Source organism: Plecotus auritus, assembly GCF_963455305.1.
Source record: "Plecotus auritus genome assembly, chromosome: 5".
In the NCBI taxonomy this organism is placed as follows: domain Eukaryota; kingdom Metazoa; phylum Chordata; class Mammalia; order Chiroptera; family Vespertilionidae; genus Plecotus; species Plecotus auritus.
This window is the reverse complement of record NC_137776.1, coordinates 180,955,146-180,974,223: the sequence shown is the minus strand read 5'-3', so window position 1 is coordinate 180,974,223 and position 19,078 is coordinate 180,955,146. Positions and strand designations below refer to the sequence as shown.

The 19,078-nt window shown below is 52.3% G+C and overlaps 1 protein-coding gene across 2 annotated transcripts; it reads right to left on the bottom strand.

The window, feature by feature from the left end:
* Positions 1–565: 565 nt before the first annotated feature.
* TBC1D13 (TBC1 domain family member 13) lies at positions 566–18,442 on the bottom strand. Of its 2 annotated transcripts, none has more exons than XM_080667866.1 (12): positions 18,320–18,442; positions 17,254–17,327; positions 15,521–15,561; positions 14,866–14,927; positions 14,621–14,720; positions 13,754–13,836; positions 10,018–10,177; positions 6,309–6,519; positions 5,589–5,752; positions 4,093–4,253; positions 3,849–3,906; positions 566–3,042 (listed from the first exon to the last, which is right to left on the bottom strand). In XM_080667866.1, the coding sequence occupies exons 1-12, from the start codon at positions 18,340–18,342 to the stop codon at positions 2,977–2,979; spliced, it is 1,203 nt and encodes a 400-aa protein (XP_080523992.1). In that variant the 5' UTR covers positions 18,343–18,442; the 3' UTR covers positions 566–2,976. The 2 variants fall into 2 exon arrangements, with proteins under 2 accessions (XP_080523992.1, XP_080523993.1); XM_080667867.1 differs by having other exon boundaries at positions 6,309–6,375; positions 18,320–18,433.
* Positions 18,443–19,078: the final 636 nt, after the last annotated feature.

The window sequence follows — 19,078 nt, the reverse complement described above, 5'->3', positions numbered from 1 at the left end:
AATTATGCAATAAAAATTACATCTGCGGCCCTAGCTGGTTTGGCTCAGTGGATAGAGCGTCGGCCTGCGGACTCAAGGGTCCCAAATTCGATTCCAGTCAAGGGCATGTACCTTGGTTGCGGGCACATCCCCAGTGGGGGGCGTGCAGGAGGCAGCCGATCGATGTTTCTCTCTATCCCTCTCCCTTCCTCTCCGTAAAAAATCAATAAAATATATTTTTTTAAAAATTACATCTGCGAAGAAAAGACTAACATATTGTCAGGGATTTCCTCCAGATTGTGGGATATGAATGACTTGTTTTATTTACTTGAGTTTTCATAGTTTTTCAATCTAAAGAAACAAACAAACTTGCTCTGAAACCATGATGAATTACCTTTTTCCCCTGTCCATGCTCCCTCCTCCTCCCAGCTGCAAACTGCATGTCTGAATGAGCTAAACAGGCTCTACCTACAACTCTCCTGGCCTTTTCCGCAGACAACTTGAAGAGCCTCCCGACTCCACCCCTGCTCAAACTTTTCTTTCTTGCTCTGAGGTCTCAAAGGTTTCAGCCCATTACAGCACCAATGCCCTTTGCAAAGAACACATGATTTATTAAAGACAACTTGTCATCAACAGCATTGATTCAAGAAACAAAACTGATTTCCTTTAAAAAAAAAAAACAAAAAAACACACAAGAAACAAAAGCAGACTAACTTTCTGACCCTCTGGAGTGATTGAGCCCTGCTGAATCCATACAGCCCAACCTGTCGTGTCCAAATTCCCGGGGGCAGCTTCACAAGCAGGAAGCTGGGCACTCGGGCTGTCTGGGAACCTCCCTTGAGAATTTAGAGAAAGGGCAATCACCAAGGGTAGGTTCTTTCCTCAGCCAAACCTGGACATGGTCCCTGTGCTCTTGACCTTCATCCCAAAGTCAAGGAGAGGGCACTGGCCTCAGGCCTGCCACTGAGGCAAATTAGATGCAGTGATTCAAGTAGTGTGGCCCCAGAAGGGAAGGCAAGGGGACAGGCGAGAGGGAACACATCAGGTGCCCTGGGCAGTGTCTGCTGGGTCCCAGGCGGTGGCCCACATCTCAGGCTCTGAAGGAGTCAAAGTTGGAACTGAACAAGCCAACAAGTTCTGGGAAAGTGGGCCAGGCTGGTGGGAAGCAGTGTGTCTGTCCGGTGCAGGGTCTTGGAGTCTTCCTGACACTCAGTTCCAGTACAGAAGCTCAGAGCACTCCCAGCAGGACGTGCTGGGGAACCAGGAAGGTTCCAGAGGTAGGGGGAGAGGATGCCGAGTCTGACCTCAGAAAGCCCAAAGAACATGCTTCTAACTCCTTTTCTGCCTTCCCAGCTCCACCCACACCCCCAAACCAAGCACTTGCCAATCTGCAATAAATATCCAGGAGTTTGAATAAATAGTAAAAATCTCCCAAAAACTGTGTGTTATGAGAGGAGGTGCCAAACAGGCAAGTGCAAAAAGTCCCAGCAGCATCCAAGGCATCAGGAGCTGCCTGGGGGAAGCTGTACCTGGCCCACAGCCTGGCTTACGCGGGCAGCGGAAGTCCTGGCTGCCAGACTCAGGAAGGCTTTGGGGGCACCAGGGTACCTGCCCGCCAGTCTGAGGAGAGGATGAAGACCCTTGCTCCATTACCCAGCTGTCCAGACCCAAACCACCTGCCTCCTTACAAGAGGAGGGAAGAGACTTGATCAGAATAAGCTCTTTCTTCCCACTGCCCAGCAGTGGGAGTAGCCAATAGCTCCTGCTCTAAGTGCGCCCGCCCCAAATCCTGGGACCAGCCCACGTGGGTGACCAGCACCCCCTTCTGCTTGCTCCGCTCCCCTGGCCCTGACAGGATCCAGGGCCTCTGAGCTCAGCTCTGCCGGCCCAGGGAGGCTCCCTTTGGCCCCGCTGGCCAATCATGGGACTCACCCTCCCTGGATGGGCCCTGAAAGCCTCGGAAATGACTACTCTTCCGAAGCATTTGGGTCCCAAACCCCGGCACAGCGCTGCCTTACTGTCCTTTTCCTTTGGGGAAACCTCTGGAAGACTCAGCTCTCCCTCCTCCATCCCTGGGCAGAAAGGAGGTCGTAGGAGGCTCAAAGCCTCATGGGCCATCATTTCTCAGCAGCTTTTGGTTTCCAAGATTTGGGGGAGGGGAGGAAGCGTTCAGGGCCCTCTAGTGAGGCACTGCAGACTCCCTCCCAGTCTGAAGGACCTGGGAGCCTAGGGCTGGGGGTGGGAACAGGGTGCAAAGACCAAGGGTGACTTCCAGGGGCTTTGCTAAGCCAGACTCCTAACTCTATCTCTGGGTTTCACAGGCATGGAGCGGAGGAGGGTGGGGATAAGGCACCCCAAGAGAGGAGGGCAGAGGGAGAGCAATGTTGAGGAGCAAAGCCTCTGTGAAAGAGGTGGAGGGAGGAGGAGACAGGCAGAGAGACAGAAGGAGAAGCAGAGACCGAGAGGGATTCAAAGACCCTCCCCTCTCACACCCACACTGACAGACACAGGGGAGACTGACCCACAGACACACACGCTCAGTGAGAGAGGGGCAGAGGGCATGGCCTGGGCCTGGCAGCTTCTTAGCTCCCTCACAGTGTCACTGTGCCCACGGAGAAGCCTAAGCACCAACCCCAGAGGTGGTTTCTGGCTCATCTGCTAAGCACCTCCCCCGACCAGAGCAGGAAGGAGCAGCAGAGCAGGGGCAGGGAGGGACCTCTGCCAGCCCCAGCGCCCCCAATCTGCCCAGTCCCAGGAAACAACCTCAGGAGCTCCAGCCTTGCTCAGCTGCCTGGGGGAAGGGTCCCAGGGTTGAGGGCAGAGAGGGAGCCGGGGCTTGGTGGTCAGGAAGGAGCGTGGCATAGTGTGCCCCCAGTGGGAGTGGCCTAGGGGGACGGAGCTTCCCCTCGGGCTGTGATCCCACAGGCTTCTGTGTGTTCCAGAAGCCAGGACACAGGGACCGGTGGTGGCTTCTCTCCCTGGGCCTCTGCTGCCAGGCTACTTTGAGTCTTGGAGTTCCTTGGCTTTCTGTAGGATCTGGCAGACATCTGTGATGGGGTAATCCTGGGCACGGGAGAAGCCAACAAGATGCCTCTGAAGTCAGCTCCACCTCCGCCACACCCGTGCCCTTCCCACTGAGACCTGTCACCATGCTGCATCTTGGGCCCCAGAGGCAGGGGCCACAGGTTATCACCCCCACATGTAGCTACCATGGCACTCACTGCAGCACTAATGTAACCAAGCCAACCAGCTCCACCCACAGGTCCGGCAGCCCTTCCCTAGACCAGGACCATTCTGCTCCTCTCTCCCCACCTGGCACTGGGCTGGACTCTGTCCATACATCAGCTCACAGGGGCACCTCAGAAGCCAAATCAGGGGGTGCTTATGCCTGTTTACCGATCTACTCAGTAAAGTTATTGCAAACGAACCCCAGGCCAGGTGTTGGTGAAGAAACTGAGGCCTAGAGAGCTTATTACTTGCCTCAGGTCACATGGCTAGCAGAGCAGAACAAAGATGTGAACCTAACACTGTCTGACCATTGAGCCCATGTTCTTAACCACTGAGCCCCACACTTTCCCGCTCCAGGTCTGGGCATGACTGCCTCCGAGCACCACCACATACTGGGCACCGCTGTGTCCCAGGTACAATGAACAGGTAGAGCATTTTGTTCAGAGGCCAAGTCATTCCCTCAAGGCCACACTACACCCCAGGTCAGTGCCAAGGCCGGGATTCACACCCATCCAAACCCAGATCTGCATCAGGGGTCCAGACTCCTAAGCCTTGCTACACTCTACTGTTCTGACCCCGCCTGTCCCAGCAGCTGGCATGGGGTGGGCGCTGGGTAAGTGTCTGCCTCTGAACACCATTACCTGAAGGAGCCGCATGTTTACAGTGAAATCCCCTTCCAGCAACTGCTCCCGGATCAATCTAAGGAAGGAAAACAAGCAGCAAAGCGCTGGGACCCTCGGCTGCTCTGAGTGCAGGCTCCGCCTGGCCCCTTCCCGCTCACCATCCCCAGGGAGTTTGGTTGGACACTGGCCCAAGGTTCCCAGTGGCTCCCTCCAGCCTGCTGAGAGCAGCCCCGCCCGCCCCTCTGCTCCAGGCCACACTCACATGAGCATGGCGCAGCAGACCAGGAGGAGGAAGTCAAAGCGGCTGTCATCAGCGAAGAGGGAGTCCCAGATACGGATGACGTCAGGCAGCAAGAACTCCTGGGACAGCAGCAGCGTCAGCCAGCGGAAGGCGAAGAACTGGGGCTTGATGTTCTGCTCTTGCTGGGGAGACAGAGGCGCGCAGTAGGTACAAGAATCCGTGTTGGCTGGTTGCCATGTGACATCATGCAGCCTTTAAATGTAAATCAGATAAATAGCAAGGCCCGGGACCTAACCGAGGAGGCAGCAGGCCAGGGCTGAGTGCCGCCTAGACAGCCTCGTTCAGTTAAAGGGGTAGCTGCTGCTTGCTGACAACCCATGTTGTCACATCTTCTGATATTTTTAAAGAGAAGCCATAAACCCAAACTTATATAAGCTCTCTGGATTTATAAATGACAGCTCAGATTATTCTAAAACACAGCCCTGGCCTCTGTGGCTCGGTTGGGCACATCCCATGCACCAAGAGATTGCTGGTTCAATTCCTGGTCAGGACACATGCCCAGCAGGCAGGCTCCATCCCCAGTAGGGGGAGTGCAGGAGGCAGCCAATCGATGTTCTGCTCTCACATCAATGTTTCTCTCTCTCTCTCTCTCTCTCTCTCTCTCTCTCTCTCGCTCTTCCTTCCTCTCTCTCTAAAAATCAATAAAAACATTAAAGAAATAAAACACTGTACAAATTAGAGAGAGACCATTAACCAGGCACTTACTATAAGTCAGTCTTGTGTTTAGCATGTTAAATATATTACCTCACTTATTTACTCCATAGGACAACCCTACAAGCAAATTATTCCCAGCAGAGATGAGCACTCTGGTCAGCCACAGTGAATATTATTAACTGAAAAACTGCAATCCCGATACGCCAAGGTTTCAGGTTCAATCTCTGGTCAGGCCACACACAACCATGAACCAATGAATGCATAAGTAAATAGAACAAATCGATGTTTCTCTCTCTCTCCCTTCCTCTCTCAAATCAATAAAAATTAAAATTAAAAAATAAAACAGCAAAAAAATAATTCTATATTTGTTTAAAAATATCTTCATATAAATTTTCTTATTCCCCAAACTGTTTATATATAACTTCTTTACTGAAATGTTTTCTGAAATAAACATAAAATACACTACTGTTTTTAAAAAATTTTCTGAACTTTTAAAAATGAAATTCACCCTTCTTTTCTCAGGGGACAACAAGGCTGAACTAATTAAGTGCCTGGTAAATGCCTCCCATTGTGCCTGGCACACAACGGGCACCCTATCAACTCCCCTTCCCTGCCAGCCTGCCCGGACTCCCAGCATGTGCCGCCTGGTCTCTCGGCAATGGGTCACCGTTCCCTAGCAACAGCAGCCACTTTCAATCCCCAGACTGAAGCCAGAGCTCGCCCTGGACCTAGGATGCTCAGGAAGTCTGTCCCTTCCCATCTGTCTGCCCTAGCCTAGCCCGGGTGGGCCTGGGGGTCCTCACCAATTTCAGGTAGAGCTCCACATCCTTATCCTTCAAGGTGGAGTACACCTTTTCCATCTTGTAGGTGATGCCACACTGTGAGTCGTCCAGGCTCTTGATGAAGTTGTCCCGTATCTCGGCCATGAGGTTGGTGAAGCAGAAGAAGGTGTCTGCCTCGGCGTGCTCTGGGCGAGATGGGCAGGGTGAAGGCAGCCCAAAGGGAGCTGGTGCCCTCCTGAGTCCCACCCCCAGTCTCACCTATGACATCCTCCCTTCACCTCTGAGTCTCACCAAGTCACTGCACCCCCACGGTCAGGCTCAGCGCCTTCTCTGTCCTTGACCACTCTCCATCCCAATGCTAAGGACATCACCTCTTTCCTCACATCTTCTGGAAACACTGTACACTCGCTTAGCAATTGACTACATTCTCTTCTGAAGGCATTTTTCAAATCACTATTTATTTAAATCCTATCATTCCATTTCCTGCATAACATCTCACGTCCGCTATCAGATATTCAATTACAAATATCAAGAGCTTAGTACACTTCCAACATTCTAGCAAGTCTGAGCTGGGATGGATCTGAGAGGATCCAGGCCAGCCCCGTATCGGACAGAGGGAGAAGGGAGGCCCAGAGAGAGGCTGTGAGCTGCAGTCTGATAAAGCCCACGGGCCTGGCTTGCTTTGGTTCATTTTCTAAGGAGCCGGCAACAAGGGATTTGGGCAGCCAAGAGCCCTTTTACCTTTCCACTCGTTGTTGGGGTCGGTGGCAAAGGTGTAGTAGAGGGGCCCCACGATCTCATTCATGCCCTGCACGTAAGCGATGCCAGGGTTGAGCTTGGCATAGATGAACAGGATCCGCTCCACCACCTCCCAGTGGGCCTCACAGCCATTGGGCAGCACCTCGTACTCATTCAGGGATGATGGCGTTGAGTGCTTGTGTGGGGAGCTCATCTGGGGGAGAAGAGGAGCCCATTAAGACGACGGGTGGCATTATGGACAGTATGTTCTCATCAGCCATGTCTACCGTTAAGTTTAAACTTAACCTCCAGCTAATGGGGAATACAGGGCATAGAGCAGCCTCGGGCAAACGACGGCCCGCGGGCCGGATCCGGCTGTTCTATCCGGTTCTCTTGCTCTCCCCTCCGCTCCTTTACTTTGAATTTATATTAGTTCACACAAACACTCCATCCATGCTTTTGTTCCGGCCCTCCGGGCCAGTTTAAGAACCCATTGTGGCCCTCGAGTCAAAAAGTTTGCCCACCCCTGGCATAGAGGAACGTGCCAGGAGGAAAAGCAGACAAAGCCAGAAGGTGGGATATTCTACAAGACAGCTGGACCAAAATCTCACCTACAGTGGTAAGCCCTGGCCGGCTTGGCTCAGTGGTTAGAGAATTGGCCCGAGGACCGAAGGGTATCGGGTTCAATTCCCAGTCAAGGAGACAAACCTCAGTTGCAGGTTTGATCCCCCCCAGCCCCTGTTGGGGCGAGTGTGGGAGGCAACCAGTTGATGTGTCTCCCTCACATCAATGTTTCGCTCTTTCCTCCTTTCCACTCTCTCTCTAAAGACCAATGGGAAAAATATCCTCGGTGAGGATTAAAAAAAAATTACCGTGATAAAAGCCTAACACACTGCTTCCCTTTGTGGAGAGCGGTACTGACTGGGAAGGGGCCTTTTCTGCATAATAGAACCATTCTGTGTCTTGTTCTGGCTGGCAGTCACACAGACATATACATAAGGAAAAACTCATCCAGTGTATACCTAAGATGTGTGCATTTTACTGCATGTTGAGTTATACTTCAATTTAGAAAACAAAACTTCAAATATGTCAGAAATAGAGAATTGGCTAAGAGTCTTCAAAAAGTAAAATGCTGCCAAAACCGGTTTGGCTCAGTGGATAGAGCGTCGGCCTGCGGACTGAAGGGTCCCAGGTTCGATTCCGGTCAGGGGCATGTACCTTGGTTGCGGGCACATCCTCAGTGGGGGGTGTGCAGGAGGCGGCTGATCGATGTTTCTCTCTCATCGATGTTTCTAGCTCTCTACCCCTCTCCCTTCCTCTCTGTGAAATATCAATAAAAATATATTTAAAAAAAAAAAAAAAAGTAAAATGCTGTGGGGGCTGCGGGAAAGGGAAGGCTGCCCCAGACCAAGAGAGTAAAGAAACAGCATCCCCAGGCGGCCCAGGAACCCGGACTGGGGCCTGGTTTGGGAGTGAAAACGCACAAAAGTATTCTCAGCGCAACTGAGGACACGCAGTCACGGACTGGACGTCAGGAGTTATTATGCAAATGCTGTTCTCCTCCTAGATGTGTTAGCGCTAAGGAGGATGGCCTGGCTCCCAGGAGATGCCTGCTGAAGTACTCGGGGGGGTCTAGGACACCTGCAACTTACGCTCTGGAACACAAAACAAATATGGGCAAATGTTAACAATGGACAAATTTAGCTGGGAAGGACATAGGTATATAAGTATGCATTGTGCTCTCTTTTTCAATTTTTCTGAATGTTTTGAAATTTTCCTAAGAAGAAATTGGAGATGATAATCCCTACTTAAAACTCATGAAATGGAGCCGAGGTCCCCAACACCGGCTGCCCATCAGGTCCTCGGGAGCTTGGCAAAGACTCGGGTGCCTGGGGTCACCTGTATGAGAGCCACAGGCAAGCCAGGCAGGGACAGTGTAGGAAACTGTCCTGGAAGTGCGGGGCCCTGGGGCGTTTCAACTCCCCTTCCCACTGTACGTACACGTGCATGCGTATACACGCATGTACATGGGCAGACACACATACATGCCTACGTCTCCTGAGAGCTCTCTCTGTGCAAGACAGTGCTCCACAAGCATGCCTCAATGTCATGCTCTGAACAACCTAGAATATTCTCTCAACATTCACTTTCAAGATAAGGAAACAGGCTCAGAAAAGTTAGGTCCCTCATCATGTCTTGCATTCAGTGGTGGCATTAGGATTCGATCCCAGGCTTGCTGACTCCAGAACCTGAGGTCCAGGCCTCTGAGCATGCCCAGTGCTTTCCAGCTTTCCAGGAACCTGCACGGCCATGACCTCATTTCATCTTGGCAATTCAAAAGCCAGGCAGGGCAGAAAGGGTTATGCCCAGTCCACAGAAGAGGAGATGGAAGCCGAGGAAGGTAAGCCCAGTGTGACTCGCCCAGAGTTAAACAGATGGTCAGTTTTAACTCAAGTGGCCCCGCCATGGATCCAGAGTCTAGGAATGAAGTTCTGGTCAGCTGCTCGGCCCCCAGGACAAGGTCCAAACCCAAAATGGGTAAGAGCTCAGCTCTCAGCCCTCAGTGACTAGTAAAACGAGTGACTGAGCCAGGATACACAGCCAGCCCTGCTGTCACTCAGCCAGCATTCTGCACCTCCAGCACACCCAGCTGTCGCAGGCACGCGGCCCCCGGGACCAGCTGTAACTGCCCATCACCCCTGCAGCGGGAAGTGGCTTCTCTCCTACAGACACAGAGCCTTGACCAGTCATTCCACTTGGAGGGAAAAGCTTCCGCAGCAGCATCTGCCTCTAGCTTTTGGAAGGTTACAGAGAAAAGTTTTTCCTGTGTTGGAGGCAGTGAGTCCTGAGCTCCAGGTACCAAACCAGTAGGTAGAAAGTAGGAAATAAGCTTATACACTCATTTGGCTATAGTTACAGGAGCCTGTAAAAGACTGGGGTTCAAACACTCAGCATGGCCTGGGCAGTACAAGTCCTGTCAATTCTACCTCCCAAGTCCCTCAGATCTGTCCTGGCTCCACCCCAGCCCCAACTCCCACCCGCTCCTGCCTGAACAATGCCGCCACTTCCCAGACCCCCCTCCACCGCTGTTCCTACCCCTTCAGGTCAACACCCCCACAGCGCCAACAGCGATCTTTTACAAGAGCAGACCCGGATCACATCACGGTCCTGCTCAGAATGCCACCAGGGCTCCCCAGCCCTCAGGATAAAGGCCCCGTGTGGCCACACCACCACCGACCTCTCCCTTGCCCTCTGCTCCTAGCCACAGTGGACACCTCCATTCCCTGAACACACCACACTACCTCGTGCCCAAAGACTGCCACATATGCCCTCCTCCCTTCCGGAATGCTCTTTCCTCCTAGCTCTTCGAGCATAAGCTTAAATGTCACTTTCTCAGGGAAGTCTTCCCTGATATCCAGACCAGGTCAGCTCCCCACCCATCAATGCTCCCATCACACCTGGAATTACTTTTTAAAGAGCCATCTCCACTACAATAGCAGCCTGGCTCCTTCACTACACAGCAGGGACCTCCCCCAGTAGCCATTACATCCAGCCTTGATCTTGATCCCGGACTTTCCAGAAAGAGCCCTGGCAGGACTGAACTTGTCTTGAGTAACTGTCAGGACAGATGGTCCTGGGGCCAGTAGCCAAAGAGAAGCAGGAAGGAAAAGGCTGTCATGGGGAGCCCTGGGGCCCCCAGGCTGCCTCTCACATTTGTGACCCCGCTCCGGTTCCGGGCCACTGTCTGAGATTTCAGTGTCGTCTGTTCCACCCGCTTACGAAGGGTCTCAAACTCATTCTGGGGGTCCAGGATGAGGAGGCACGGGTACTCGGTGGCCCTCTGGAAGAAGGATATGTCTGGGCACAACCTCCTGTCAAGAGGGAACAGGGGAGAGTACTGTTACTCAGGGCGGAGGAGTCAGACATTCCCACTCCCAAAAGACATTTTTTATAAAATTAATAACATTATATATATTCTTATGTGTATTTGCAGATAGATACACGCACATATATGTATACTTTTTTTTAAATAAATCTTTATTGTTCAGATTATTACAATTGTTCCTTTTTCCCCCCCATAGCTTTCCTCCACCTGGTTCCCACCCCACCCTCTGCCCTTACCCCCCCCCACACTCTCCTCATCCATAGGTGTACAATTTTTGTCCAGTCTCTTCCTGCACCCCCCACACCCCTTTCCCCCCAATTGTCAGTCCACTCCCTTTCTATGCCCGATTCTATTATATTCACCAGTTTATTCTCTTCGTCAGATTTTTTATTCAATTGATTTTTAGATTCACTTGTTGATAGATATGTATTCGTTGTTCATAATTTTTATCTTCACCTTTTTCTTCTTCTTCCTCTTCTTAAAGAATACCTTTCAGCATTTCATATAATATTGGTTTGGCGATGATAAACTCCTTTAGCTTTTTCTTATCTGTGAAGCTCTTTATCTGACCTTCAATTCTGAATGATAGCTTTGCTGGGTAGAATAATCTTGGTTGTAGGTTCTTGCTGTTCATCACTTTGAGAATTTCTTGCCACTACCATCTGGCCTGCATAGTTTCTGTTGAGAAATCAGTTGACAATCGTATGGGTGCTCCCTTGTAGGTAACTAACTGTTTTCCTCTTGCTGCTTTTAATATTCTCTCTTTGTCTTTTGCTCTTGGCATTTTAATTATGATGTGTCTTGGTGTGGTCCTCTTTGGATTCCTTTTGTTTGGGGTTCTGTGCACTTCCTGGACTTTTAAGTCTATTTCTTTCACCAGGTGGGGGAAGTTTTCGGTCATTATTTCTTCAAATAGGTTTTTAGTATCTTGCTCTCTCTCTTTTTCTGGCACCCCCATAATTCGGATGTTGGTATGCTTGAAGTTGTCCCAGAGGCTCCTTACACTATCTTCATATTTTTGGATTCTTTTTTCTTTTTGCTTTTCCGGTTGGGTGTTTTTTGCTTCTTTGTATTTCAAATCTTTGACTTGATTCTTGCGATCCTCTAGTCTGCTGCTGGATCTCTGTATATTATTTTTTATTTGACTTATGCTTAATTTCTAGTTGGTCCTTTTTCATATCCTCAAGGGTCTCACTAAATTTATCGACCTTTTCTAGAAAATTCTTGCAAAACTTTATAACCGTGGTTTTGAACTCTATATCCAGTCGTTTGCTTTCCTCCATTTCTCTCATTTGTGACCTGTTTCTTTGTCTCCACATTTTGGCTGCTTCCCTGAGTTGATAAAGTGGCTTTGTGTGCTAGGTGTCCTATAGGACCCAGTAGCTCAGCCTCCCCACTTACCTGAGGTGGACACTCTTGGTGCACCCCTTTGTGGGCTGTGTGCACAGTCTTGTTGCAGTTAAGCCTTGATTGTTGTTGGTATCACTGGGGAGGAATTGACCTCCAGGCCAATTGGCTGTGAGGATCAGCTGTGTCTATGCTGGGAGAACTTCTGTGCTGGAGACACCCTTATGAGACAAGACTTGCTTCAGTGGGGCTTTGGTGTGTACTGAGTCTGCCCCTGAGTGTGTCCCTTATGGATCTGAGGAGTTGTAATCTGGGTGGTCCCACTCTGGGTGGTCCCTGGGTACACTGGCTCTTGGATCTCCAAGGAGGTGCTAGTTTAGCCTCTGCCTGAGGCCACCCAGCAGGAGCTACAGAGAGATCTGCAGATTCCTCTTCTTGGTTTGGGTTTTGGAGGTGCCCAGATGAGGCCCAGCTATGAAGCAATGCAAGCTGCTGTGGGGCCTTGGGCCTTCTTTTGGATGTTCTGGGTCTCACTGACTCAGCTGCAGTTTGTTAGGTAAGTTTAGAATTCAAAGGACCAGGCCATTCATATGCAAAAGCCTCTGCGCTCAGCTTGGATGGGGCGGAATCTCAGGGCGGAGCAAATAGCAATGGCTTCCCGTAAGTCCTGCCTTAAGAGGCCCCTGGGTCTCAGTGTCTCGGGGTAATTGCTGCAAGCACCTCTGAGAGAAAGCCGCCCTCGAGTTTCACCTGCTGCCAGACAGTCCAGTTTCTCCCCGTATGAGTCTGGGTCCCCACAGTCTCGCCCGGAACTGGAGTTCAGAGCAGTTGGGAGCTTTTGTCTCCCTCCCGATTGAGAAAGCCAGCCGCGTACTCAGTTGCCAGCCCTCTCCGCGCACATGCCTCCGTACCTCTGCCTTCCGCAGCTCCTGTGAGTCTCAGTGTGCTTTTCTCTTTCCTTCTAGTTGTACAATTTCCACTCAGCCAGCATTCCTGTGGTCCTGGATGATGTCCATTCTGTCTTTTAGTTGTAGTTTTGAAACTGTTGTGCGAGGCAGCAGTTCAGGTGTTTACCTATGCCACCATCTTGGTTTCTCGTCTATATATATACTTTTTAAAGTGTTCTTATTAATCTTATGACCCAACTCATCCCTTAAATCACAAACATCTTTCCATATCAAAAACAGCTAATATGTACAAGAGTGTTACCTGTAGTGTGGTTTAGGATGGTTACACTGCACTTTGTGCAGTAGAATATTATACAGCTGACATGGGAAATAAAGGTCCCAGACAAAGTGAGAGGAAAAGCAAGTCCAAGGTCCAACCCCTGTCTCCCTCCATGTGGCTTCAACCACACACTCTTTTAAACAGCCCAGCTCCATGGGCTCTTGGGGCCTCGCACAGGCAGATCCCACCCACCACGGCCTTTCCCTCCCTCTTCCCCAGGCACCTGACTCCCCAGAGCTCAGCCGGAACACTGCTCCCTCAGGCAAGGCGTCCTGAACACCTTGAAACACCTGAACTCTTCCTTCAGAGCATTTACCATAAACGCTAATTACACGAATTTGTTGAACACCTGTCTTCCCATCTCCCCTGCCCCCAAGGTTCTAGGCTCCTTTGGGAGAGGGACATGTCTGTCTATTCCAGCTGTGGGCAAACTACGGCCCGCGGGCCGGATCCGGCCTGTTCGCTGTTCTATCCGGCCCGCGGAGCCGAAAGAGCGGAGGGTTCTCTTGCTCTCCTCTCCGCTCCTTTACTTTGAATTTATATTAGTTCACACAAACACTCCATCCATGCTTTTGTTCCGGCCCTCCGGTCCAGTTTAAGAACCCATTGTGGCCCTCGAGTCAAAAAGTTTGCCCACCCCTGGTCTATTCAGTGCTCAATCCTGAGCTCGGCACTAGGATTGCCATATAGCAGGGGCTCAATATCCATCTGTTGCAGGAATGATCAGGTGAACCCATACATGCCCAGGACAACTGAGACCAAGGCAGGGAGAAGAGAAAGCTGGGCGCCGGCAAGCACAGTGACCCACACACACATGCACAGCACTTGCCGGCCCATTCTCAGGCCCCACATCATTGACTGCCCAGACCACCACCCACAGCTCCTCACACCCCCACTGGACCCTGTAGGCCGGGCTAGAAAGGAAAGGACAGAACTGGGACCACCCAGGAGTCCCATGGACCCACTCCCAGCCCCAGCCCCCGCTTACCGGACATCTTTGTCTATCTGCAACAGCACCTCGTTATCCTTGAAGTATGTGTTCCACCGGCTGTCGGGGTTGGGGTTGAGTGGCTGTGGGGAGAAAATAAGCTGCTATCCTAGGCCTAGCGAGAGCTCCAGAGGTATTACCTTTTGAGGCCTGAGCAGTGGCCTCACACCACCCATCCCATCACAGGCCCAGCTGTGGCTCCCCGTTCAACTCCACAGCTATCAGCCAAGCCTTGCTGCCTGCTCTGAGAACACGGCTGCCTGGAGGACTCCATTCCTTCTGTCTCCTGCTCTGGCTCTAGAATGCTGCCCAGGACGGGTTCTCACCAAATGCTTGTCGACTGAATGAATGGATGGATGAAGTCTAACTCATCAAATCAATGCTCTGAGTCACTAACTGCAACCCTTGGAGGATGGGCCTGGATGTGATCCACCTCCACGTCTCACACTGCGAGGCACACAGGTGAAGCTCAGTACTGGAGAATGAAGGGGCTTCGTCCAGGCCACAGAAAGGCAGTCCACCTCACTCCCACCCGCTCTGGCTTTCTTCAACTACCAAATCACAGAACCTACGTCAAGGAACAGGGTGAGGAGGAAAGGAGACAATGCAGGCAGAGACCGGGCTCAATGCTGCTCACAGCACTCCCTGAGCCCCCGCTATCACTTAGATTCCTGCCTGGGCCTGGGGAAGTGGAGAGACAACGGCCTTCAGGGGCAGAGCAGCCAAATGAAGAAAGGAGGTCCTGGAAGGGCCAGAGGCGACCGAGACCAGCTGCACCATCCTCTGGGGTGGGGGGACTTTGCCCACTCAAAGCCCACACCCCTCTCCACCCTGTAGCCCCAGTCCCCGCTGCTGACCCCTACTCACATGGTCCTCAAAGGTCACATCCTCTCTGGACACACCCATGTTAGCCTTGGCAATGCCGGGTTGGATAATCATTTCCCTCAGGAACTGGGAATATAGCTCCCTGCAGGAGAGAAGAACAGGGAGGGGCAATTCCCAAAGGCCTTGCCCAGGGAGCCCGGAACAGGAGGCAGGTCAGGCTCGGCACCACCTGTTCTGTCTGATACAAAGACCCTCCCGCCATCCTCCTTTCTCCGGGTCTCACCTACCTCTGCTTGGCCAGGATGGCAGTCCATGAGGCTCTCTCCAACGGGAGGTAGTTTAAGAGAATCTGCACAGAGCGAGAGGAGCAAAGCTCTGGTGACTCCCCAGCCCAACCCTGGACAGTAGGTAGAGGCTGACAGGCCTCAAGCGAAACCTCTGATAATGCCCGGAGAAGACATGATGGGCTGAAGCCCAGGAGTGTGGGCACGGGCTGGGGGAGCCTCCCCTTCCTCCCCACTGCCTCCCTCCTCCTTTATCCCAAACCAGGCCTTTCCTCTTCTTCTCCTCACTCAGACTCTTCCAAATGATAGTAAGACCTTGTGCTCAAAGGGGCTGGAAACCAGGAGACTGGGCTTCCACAGCCACAGCACTTAATCGTTTGGGACAAAGCACAGCCTTTTTCGTCCCAATATGCATCGCTGCCACTGCTCTGTCTGACCCAGGACCCACAGGGCTTCACTGGCCTTACAAAGCGTTCCATCCCCAAAGGGATCCTGCAGGGGACGCCAAGAGGAACCGAAAACCCAGGACTTCCCAGAAAGCTTCCCCAGACAAAGCAAGGAAAGGCACAGAACAGAAAGAAGGGGCTGGGGTGGGGGCAGCCCATGCAGGAAGCCAGGGACGCTCAGCGGAGCAGAAGCCCACCCCAGGCACACCCACCTTCCAGCAGAGGCACCGAAGTCCGCTCTCACAGGGGATGCCTGTGGACACAGCAGGCAAAGGTCACACCCTAGGCCAGAGCCCCCGGACCCCCAGCCCTCCACCTCGGAGCCAGTCGGCAGGGAGTAGAGTGAGCAAGAAGTGCTTCTTCAACAATCATTTTCTGCCACAAAAGTTACTAGACTAGATGCTAATCCTGTGTGTACTTTCTCTCCATGACCCCTGACCCCTGTCCCCAGCCCAGAGCTCCCTCTTTCTGGAATATTCTTTTGAGGATTACACCTCCTCATCCTGCATATTTCTTCCTCGGAGCAACCTGTACCAACCACCATCTCTTCCCAATCAGGCAGATCGCCCATTATAAATAATGGCTCCGTGACTTCCCAGCATCCCTCACAGCTCGGATTGCAGACCGTAATTTGTGTACTTATTTAACGTTTTAACTCTTACTATGGGTAAGCCCCAGCAGGACAAGAACCACATCTGACTTACATTTCCAGCACCTAGCAAAGGGCACAGCACACAGGAGACTGTAAACCAGCCGTGGGCAAACTACGGCCCCGCGGGCCGGATCCGGCTGTTCTATCCGGTTCTCTTGCTCTCCCCTCCGCTCCTTTACTTTGAATTTATATTAGTTCACACAAACACTCCATCCATGCTTTTGTTCCGGCCCTCCGGTCCAGTTTAAGAACCCACTGTGGCCCTCGAGTCAAAAAGTTTGCCCACCCCTGCTAAGCTACAAATGCTAAGTCTTTGTGCTTTACGACCTGACTGCACTTCATCCTCATTATAGCCCTAGTAAGTAGGGAAGATCAGCATCACTGTCCTCACCTTACAGATAAGGAAAGCCATCGAGGACTCAAGACACAGGTCAGTCTGACTCCTGAGGTCAAACTTTCACCACTACCGCGGACTGCCCCCACCGAGGCCTGGCAGATTCCTCAGCCCAGCGCAGTTCTCAGGCCCCTCAAGAGCTGCAGGGCCTAATTACCACTCCCGACAGGAAGGCAACCTTCTCCTGCAGCACTGTCAGAAACCTTGCTAGTGCAGCTGCTGCTCCGATGTCCCTGCCTACCTGGAACAGGAGCTAATGCCCCCCTCTCAGAACCTGCGAGGGGCAGCAGATTCTTAAGAATGCCTCGCTGACAAAAGTACAAAGGCTGAGCAGTGACAAGAAGCTACACAGAACACCCTGGGGGTTTTAAAAGATGAAGGTTAACCAAGCCAGCAAGGGCAAAGTCAAACACTGCTGAGGAACAGCTCCATCAGCCAGTTGTCTCAAGGCTGGAAATTTTCTCACCGTTAACCAAAGGTCACTATCGCCTCTGTAGGCTTTGATCCCCAGCCAGGGAGAGAACCAGGAACTACTCTGCAGCTAACCAAATTCTGCAACACAGGAAGCTTGCTGGAATGAGGGAAGACGGGCCTCAGCTCGAGAAGTCTCCTCCCCACTCTCTTCCTGCCATCTTCTGTCCTCTCCAGTTACTCCAAGGAGGTAATAAAGCATCCTTCAGACACCAATTAAGCACCCTAAGGCCCACAGGCAAGCTAACTGTGGCCACTAACTGTGGCTCAGGGGAGTCCCTGGTTGGTCAGCTCCACAGGATCTGGAGAAGCCCCAAGAGGCAGGCTGGCCCCCAGAACCGAGCAGGTATGGCCTGGGGCACCCTCCCCTCCATCCTCGCCACAATGCTGCTCTAGGAAAACTCTGAAAATGGAGCATTGCCTCTTACCACTAAAACTGAGTTCCCGAAGCTTTTCCAAGGCGATGGTGGGCTCCTTCAGGACATCCTGGAAATCCGCAATCCTGGAAGGCGGGAGGGGGAGGCAGATGAGATACACCCAAACCGAAGATGACAGGCTTAGTGACCACCCCCGAAGCCCACGGCTCCCTCAGACCACCCATCTCCAACCTGCTCCTCCCTCCCCTTCAGATGGCAAAGCTCATGAAGGTCCGAATCAAAGTCAGCTTTGGGGAGCTACAGAACTACAGGTCACGTCTTCCTCTAAGCTCAGAAACTTGGAGATATTCCTGTCCAGAGGTTCTCAAACAAGCATCATGAAGTCAGACACGTTCTAATATGTAGTGAGCTGGCATTTATTGGGCACTTCCTGCCGGCCGGGTCCAGCCCACAGCTCCACTCTCTGAACTCAATGAACCCCAGGAACCAGGAGTAATTTGATCCATAGACAGCGGACCTGTGTAACCTGCAGGCAGCTCTCCAGGCTCAAAAATATAATCATGAGAAGGCCTCTGGGCCTGCCTGCAGGCAAGGGCAAAAGGTTTAAAACAACAAATCCTGGAGGAAAACTGAAGACTGAGCAAGATTTAGCCAATGCTGCAGGATTTGGCCTGGGAGAGGGGGCAGACGGGAAAATTCAGGTTTCCTAGCATTTCTAGTAAGAAATGAGCACGGGGGATGGGAAGTATTTGGAGAGGAGGGTACTGAGGGTTAACAAGGGTAACAAGGAAAAAGGGGGGCGGGGGGGAGGCCTGAGGAACTGGGCATTGAGGCCCTGAATGAGGAAGGCACCAGGGGAAGAGGGAACCCAGGGCGAGAGAAAGAGAGAGAGAGAGAGAGAGAGAGAGAGAGAGAAGCGGTGACACCCCGGGGGTAGAGGAGAAGTGTCTCCACTCCGTGCCCTCTCAGGCCCACAGGCAATGAGGCTGGGAAGTGGGCGCCCGAGCCCCTCTGCCCGAGACTGCGGGTGCCTGGCCGCATCCACGCGCCCTCCCCGAGGCAGGAGTGGCGGCCTGGCCAGGAGTGGCCTGGCCGGGTGGGCCCCGCGGTTCCTTACCGGCTCTTGTGCAGACTCGACATGGTGTTGACTTCCGGATCCCCCCAGCCGCCTCCGCCGCCCCCCGGGACGCGGGGCGCTCAGCATAGGCCTCCGACCGGAAACGCACCCGCCCGCGTGCGTGCTCCGTGCCGCTCCGCCCCCCACTCACGTGCCGCCCCCTTTCCCAGTGGCCACGCCCCCTTTCCCTAGGCCACGCCCCACCCCTGTCTAGCCCGCGGATCCCGAGTCCAAGTTTGAGGGCGCGGACCGTGTGCCCTAAGGTTCTTCCCGGCGCTTCCCTGGGCCTCCGTTTCATCTACGAAATATACCTGTCACCGCCTCCTTCCTTACACGTTCCTCAGCCGCAATTAGCTGTTGTGTCATTGTTTCAGGAATGTACTCTCCCCGCTAAACTACACGGGTATTTTCACTGCCAAATCTTCGACCCCTATAGCAGTAATCGATCGCACGGAGCAGATGGTTCAAGAAATATTGGATGGCCGAAACCGGTTTGGCTCAGTGGATAGAGCGTCGGCCTGCGGACTGAAGGGTCCCGGGTTCGATTCCGGTCAAGGGCATGTACCTTGGTTGCGGGCACATCCCCAGTGGGAGGTGTGCAGGAGGCAGCTGATCGATGTTTCTAGCTCTCTATCCCTCTCCCTTCCTCTCTGTAAAATATCAATAAAAAATATATTTTTAAAAAAAATAAAAGTTTAAAAAAAAAAGAAATATTGGATGGAAAACAGGACTACAATTCCGTGCTTCTGTGACTTTTGG

What these genes read in the sequence shown, in the direction of transcription:
- TBC1D13 (XM_080667866.1), bottom strand. Translation starts at nt 18,342, where the DNA reads ATGTCGAGTCTGCACAAGAGCCG. An exon ending in GCCATCCTGGCCAAGCAGAG is followed by an intron (nt 14,721 to 14,865) that starts GTAGGTGAGACC and finishes TCTCTCCTGCAG; the next exon opens with GGAGCTATATTCCCAGTTCC. An exon ending in GTCTGCTGCGCCATGCTCAT is followed by an intron (nt 3,907 to 4,092) that starts GTGAGTGTGGCC and finishes TTCCTTCCTTAG; the next exon opens with ATTGATCCGGGAGCAGTTGC.